Source organism: Colobus angolensis, unplaced genomic scaffold (genome assembly GCF_000951035.1).
Source record: "Colobus angolensis palliatus isolate OR3802 unplaced genomic scaffold, Cang.pa_1.0 Scaffold87, whole genome shotgun sequence".
Classification (NCBI taxonomy): domain Eukaryota; kingdom Metazoa; phylum Chordata; class Mammalia; order Primates; family Cercopithecidae; genus Colobus; species Colobus angolensis.
The window spans coordinates 1,700,728-1,706,960 of record NW_012122598.1 but is presented as its reverse complement, the minus strand read 5'-3'; the positions used below and the strand labels follow the sequence as shown (position 1 = coordinate 1,706,960).

The following is a 6,233-nucleotide window of genomic DNA, read 5'->3' as shown; positions in this document are numbered from 1 at the left end:
GTTTTGCTCTTGTTGCCCAGGCTGGAGTGCAATGACACAATCTTAGCTCACTGCAACCTCCGCCTCCTGAGTTCAAGCAATTCTCCTTCTTCAGCCTCCCAAGTATCTGGGATTACAACAGGCGTGCACCATCATGCCCGGTTAATTTTGTATTTTTTTGTTTTTGTTTTTTTGAGATGGAGTCTTGCTCTGTTGTCCAGGCTGGAGTGCAGTGGTGTGATCTCAGCTTACTGCAACCTTTGCCTCCTGGGTTCAAGCGATACTCCTGCCTCAGCCTGCCAAGTAGCTGGGACTACAGATGCCTGCCACCACGCCTGGCTAATTTTTGTATTTTTAGTAGAGACGGGGTTTCACTATGTTGGCCAGGCTTGTCTCGAACTCCTGATCTTATGATCTGCCTGCCTCAGCCTCCCAAAGTGCTGGAATTATGGGCGTGATCCACCATGCCCAGCTAATTTTATATTTTTAGTAGAGATGGGGTTTCACCATGTTAGTCAGACTGGTCTCGAACTCCTGACCTCAGGTGATCCACTTGCGTCAGCCTTCTAAAGTGCTGAAATTACAGGTGTGAGCCACCACGTCCAAGCTTAAGTAGCTTTAAAGAGAAAAGGGCCCAGGGCGGTGGCTCACGCCTGTTATCCCAGCACTTTGGGGAGCCGAGGCAAGTGGATCATTTGAGGTTAGGAGTTCAAGACCAGCCTGGCCAACATGGTGAAACCCCGTCTCTACTAAAAATACAAAAATTAGCCGAGCGGTAGTGGCATGTGCTTATAATCCCAGCTACTCAGGAGACAGAGGCAGGAGAATTGCTTGAGCCTGGGAAGGGGAGGTTGCAGTGAGCCGGGATCACGCCACTGTACCCCGGTCTGGGCGACAGTGTGAGACCCCGTCTCAAAAAATAAATCAATCAATAAATAAATAATAAATAAATAAATATAAATAAAGAGAAAATAGGAAAATAATGATATATTTTTGACTTGACTAGAAGAGTAGAATTTAAGGAAGACTGGCTTTTCAATAGTATGTATGCAACATGGATTAGAATGAGAGACTAATCAAGGAGGCCAGCTAGAAGACTTTAGAGGAATCCAAGCATAAAGAAGGTGATGGTAGGGAGAATAAGAAGGAATAGAATAGAAAGAATTTGAAGAATAAAACAACTCAAGATTTTGAGATACTAATGAATAACAAAGGAGAAGGAGCTGGTTTAGGAGACAAGGAGGTTAAGTTCAGTCACTGACATAAAGACTTGAAAGACAGCCAAGTAAAAATGTTCACATAAGGGGTTGGGATACATATGACACACCAGGTCTTAAGTGGAGATGTGAGAATTACCAGCATAGATATATGATAGCTGAAGTCATGTGCAACAAGATGAGCATTCCAGAACTGAAAGCAAATAGTAACAGGTGAACACGTTTTCTCCTTGAGACCATCCTGGAGCGACTTCTCTTACCACCCCTGGAGACTTGGTGTAGACCCTTCCACCCATTTGGAATAACCTCTCCAACTTTATAACCTTGCCCCAAATTTACCTCTCAAATAAACTTCTTCTGATTAATTCTACTTAACATTAGCTCATTTAGTATTCATATTGTTTGTAGTATTCACTTATACTTGTCTGTAAATACAATTTTTTTTTATGAATATATGCCCTGAATTAATTATGTCTTACCTATATGTATACCCTATCCACTATTCCCTAAGATCTCTCCCAGGTTTCCCTTTTGTTTTTAGAGACAGGGTCTTGCTTTGTGGTGTAGGCTAGAGTGCAGTAGCATGGTCATAGCACACTATAACCTCAAACTCCTGGGCTCAAGCAATCTTCCCACCTCAGCCTCCCAAGTAGATAGGACTATAGCCATGCATCATCACATTTAGCTAATTTTTAAACATGTTTTGTAGAGACAAGGTCTCTCTATGTTGTTCAGGCTGGTCTCGAACTCCCAGTCTTAGGCAATCCTCCTGCCTTGGCCTCCCAAAGCATTGGGATTACAGGCATGAGCCACCACACCTGACCTTGCCCAGGTTTTCTTACGGATCATTGATGACAGTGTTCCCATTTATGTCCTTTTCCTAAGGATTACAAATCTACAAGCTCCTAGCAAACGTGCCTGGTGTATATAGTAGACATGAAATAAATACCTGCTGAATTAATGAGGAATAGGACGCCTGTAAAGGCAAGTGGCAAGTCCCTTTCATCATGTATAGAAGTATGATGAGGAAGTTCTGTCTCTCCTTCTCCATGTCTATGGTAGCATTTTGGCCAGTAATACTTAGAGAAACTCGGTTTTATCTGAGTTATTAACTAATGTAATAACCACCAACTAAATACCCTAGGAATTAAATATTGAGTTAAGTTTGCTTAGATTGAGGTAAATCAGAACCTCTCATGGATCAAAAGAAAAAGCTCACTTTGGTTTGTATGTCTGTCTGGCTGAAAATGGTATAGCAGAATTGCTGCCTGGTTTGAGAGCAGTTGCTAAGAGGGCTCCCTTGAGAATGGCATATACAAGCAAGACAGTATCTAAAACAACTGCTGAGAGGTTCCAGGTCACCCAAATTGGCTTAGAAAAGTCCCACTGACTAAATGTCTTGTTTGAGCTTTGGAAATGTGCCCTCAATGGTGTCTGGGTTAAGGGAAGTTGAATTTATGAACTGACAGTCTGCCTGCTGGAGGAAAGCTGACACCCAGTGGAAGAGAAGCAACCAGGCTAGGTTGGCTTTTTTTTTGCATTCTTTTGTTCATCCCTTTGCTGTGGGTAGGGAAAATGTCAAAGGCATCTTTTGTCTGTAAATCTTTCAAAGTCTTAATAAACAGAAAGTAAGACGGTAACAGACTGAAAAAAACTGAGAGGAAACCTCAACACACCTACCCTCAAAAACCACAGAACACAATCTTGTTATTAAAAACAGAGTGGAGGGTACAATAGAAACTTGGGAGCTTTTAGTGTTCCTTTTTCCTGATTAAATGCAGATCACATAAGGGCTCTTAATGGGAGAAAGGGAGTACAGCTCCCAGTACATCTGGTCTCTGGTATTAATCTTAACTGCCTGGTGATATCAAGGCACGTGGCTTTTGGGGCAGCAAATACCTGCAATGATGACTGAGTCAGTTCGGGCTGGGCCAAATTTCAATGTCATCTCATGCTTGTGTTTATGAACTGCCAGGTGGTCCTCGTTTGTAAATCTCTGAAACAAAACAGAAATGGAGATGTGAAAAAACAAAAACCTGATTCAGTGCCCTTTTAAAATGTCCTACCAAACATCTTGCAATGAGATTGGTCCCTGGAAAGAAGAACTGGAGAGGGAGAAAACACTGGAAGAGGAGAAAGGATGGAGAAAAAAGGGTGCTGGAGGGCAGGGAGAAGAGGAGAAGGGGAAGACCACACCACCAACTGCTCTGTAATATCAGGTCCAAACAACAGAAGTGGACAGATTGTTGAAGTGGGGTCCAAATAGGAGGCTCCAAAAGAAAAAAAACATTAAGGCAAACTCGTATTGAACAAAAAGAAACAATTTTTAATAATAATAATAAAGAGAAAAGGGAAGGGCTGGGCACTAGTTGGCCATCACAAAAACAGGAAATTGAGAATGAAGCCCTCCATGGTAGGGCTGAATTGGATTCTTTTATGAGGGGGCTAAGAGGGAGATAAATTATGCAGGATTAGGAGAACCATTTAACTTCTTGGCCCCTACAGTGCTGCAGCAGGCGCCTGCATGGCTATTTGGCTCAGAGTTTTAATGAGCCAGGATGGAGCTATAGAGGACCAAGGCCCAATGGCCAGTAATGGCACATACCAGCCCCATCGGCCAAATGCTGTCTCCCCTCATCGGGCAGCCCGCCTGGGCTCCATCAGCCATAAAAAGGCCAGCACAATGCTGATGACTATATAATTGTAGAATAAAAATGCCAGCAAAAAATATTTTTTTTTAGGGGTAGGGAGGAGCCTGTAGGTAGGATGAGGGAAGAGAAAGGGAGATGGTATAGAGATTTTATTTGTTTGGGATTTGGGTGAAAGGACAATAAAGAAAAGTGGGCTAAGTCTATCCAGTTTATGACTAAGTAAAATAGGGTTACTGGACAATAATTTATGCTCCAACCCCTTCTTAAAAGGGGGAGGGTGAAGGGAACAGATGAACAGCCGTAATTCAAAAAAAATAATATTCTCAAAAGTCCCTTTGAGGCTCCTGGCCATATTCCTTCATTAAAACATGCCTGCAACACAGTTACAGCCTGGATGCTGCAGTTTTCCACAGCTCCTTCACAGTGAGGCTCTGAAACATGGTTCTATTTGCCTTTTTGCTTCTAAAAATGGTGACTGGCTAGTCCTCTCTTTTTACTTTCTTCATCACGTGTATACTTCTCACCAAATACTATACGTTTAGCCTTCTTTTCCACAGCTCTTCTTGACTGCAAACAAAATACACAGGAGTTGGCCCCATCCAGCTTCTACCTGTCAGGAAAGCAACACCAAACTGTTTCTACTACTTTATTTACCTGAATTTACAACTAAAGCCAATTTAAGATCCAAAATCCTAGGCTGAGCGCAATGGCTCATGCCTTTAATTGCAGCACTTTGGAAGGCTGAGGTGGACAGACTGCTTGAGCCCAGGAGTTCAACACCAGACTGGGTAATCTGGCAAAACCCCATTTCTATACAAACATTTTTTATTTTTATTTATTTATTTATTTTTGAGACGGAGTCTTGCTCTGTTGCCCAGGCTGGAGTGCAATGGTGCAATCTCCGCTCACTGCAACCTCTGCCGCCTAGGTGTAAGCAATTCTCCTGTCTGAGCCTCCTGAGTAGCTGAGACTACAGGCGCATGCCACCATTCCTGGCTAATTTTTGTAGTTTTTTTTTTTTTTTTTTTTTTTTTGAAACAGGGTCTCACTCTGTCGTCACCCAGGCTGAAGGCAGTGGCACAATCATAGCTCACTGCAGCCTTGAACTCCTGAATGCAAGTGATATCCTACCTCAGTCTCATGAGTAGCTGGGAGTACAGACAAGTGCCACCATGCCTAGCTAAGTTTTTTTGGTAGAGAGGGGGCCTCATTGTGTTGCCCAGGATGCTCTCGGACTCCTGGCCTCAAGCAATCCTCCTGCCTCTGCCTCCCCAAATGCTGGGATTGCAGGCGTGAGCCACTGTGCCTAGCCTGAGGCTAATTTTTAAAAGTTTTCGTTAAGATGGGTCTCATGTTGCCCAGGGCTAGCCTTGAACTCCTGGCCTCAAGCAATCCTCTTATCTGTGCCTCCCAAAGCACTGGGATTACAGGTGTGAGCCACTGTGTCACTAGGCCCCAGAGAACGTTTTCTTTTTTCTTCTTTCTTTATTCTTTTTTAGAAACAAGGTCTCCATTTGTCACCCAGGTTGGAATGCAGTGGCATGATCATAGCTCACTGTAACCTTGAACTCCTGGGTTCAAGTGATTCTCCTGCCTCAGACTCCCAAGTAGCTGGGACTACATGCATGTGCCACCACACCTGGCTAATTTTACATTTTTTTCTAGAGATGGGATCTTGCTATGTCGCCCAGGCTGGCCTCTAACTCCTGGGCTCAAGTGATCCTCCCACCTGGGCCTCTCAAAGTACTGGGATTATAGGTGTCAGCCATAGTGCTCAGTTGAGAATGCTTTCTAGTTGAGGAAATAAAACTAATATATGTGGAAAGCATCATAGTGTACAAAAATAAGTACTTGGCTGGGCATGGTGGCTCACGCCTCCCTGCACTTTGGAAGAAGGCTGAGGCGAGAGGGCTGCCTGAGGCGAGGAGTTCAAGACTAACTTGGGGAACAAAGCTAGAACCCATCTTTACAAAACATAAAATAATTAGCTGGGTGTGGTGGTGTACATCTGTAGTCCCAGCTACTGGGGAGGGTGAGTTGGGAAGATGGCTTGAGTCCAAGAGTTTGAGGCTGCAGTAAGCTGTGATTTTGCCACTGCACTCCAGCCTGAGCAACAGAGTCTCTGTCTCCAAAAAATACCCACCAAAATGGCCGGGCACGGTGGCTCATGCCTGTAATCCCAGCACTTTGGGAGGCTGAGGCGGGCAGATCATGAGGTCAGAAGATCAAGACCATCCTGGCTAACACAGTGAAACCCCGTCTCTACTAAAAATACAGAAAAATTAGCTGGGAGGGGTGGTGGGCACCTGTAGTCCCAGCTACTCGGGAGGCTGAGGCAGAAGAATGGCGTGAACCTGGGAAGCGGAGCTTGCAGTGAGCCGAGATC

General features: G+C 44.2%; 1 protein-coding gene across 4 annotated transcripts in view; it reads right to left on the bottom strand.

The window, feature by feature from the left end:
• The window catches only part of ATF7 (activating transcription factor 7), a 155,707-nt gene that overhangs the window by 51,962 nt on the left and 97,512 nt on the right, over positions 1 to 6,233 (bottom strand). For all 4 annotated transcript variants that reach the window (XR_001000501.1, XM_011930496.1, XM_011930497.1 and 1 more), the window contains one exon: positions 3,096 to 3,192. Coding sequence is in view for 3 of the 4 variants with exons in the window: in XM_011930496.1 (XP_011785886.1) it covers positions 3,096 to 3,192 (97 nt within the window). In the remaining variant the exon portion in view is untranslated. The remainder of the gene's footprint in view (positions 1 to 3,095; positions 3,193 to 6,233) is intronic.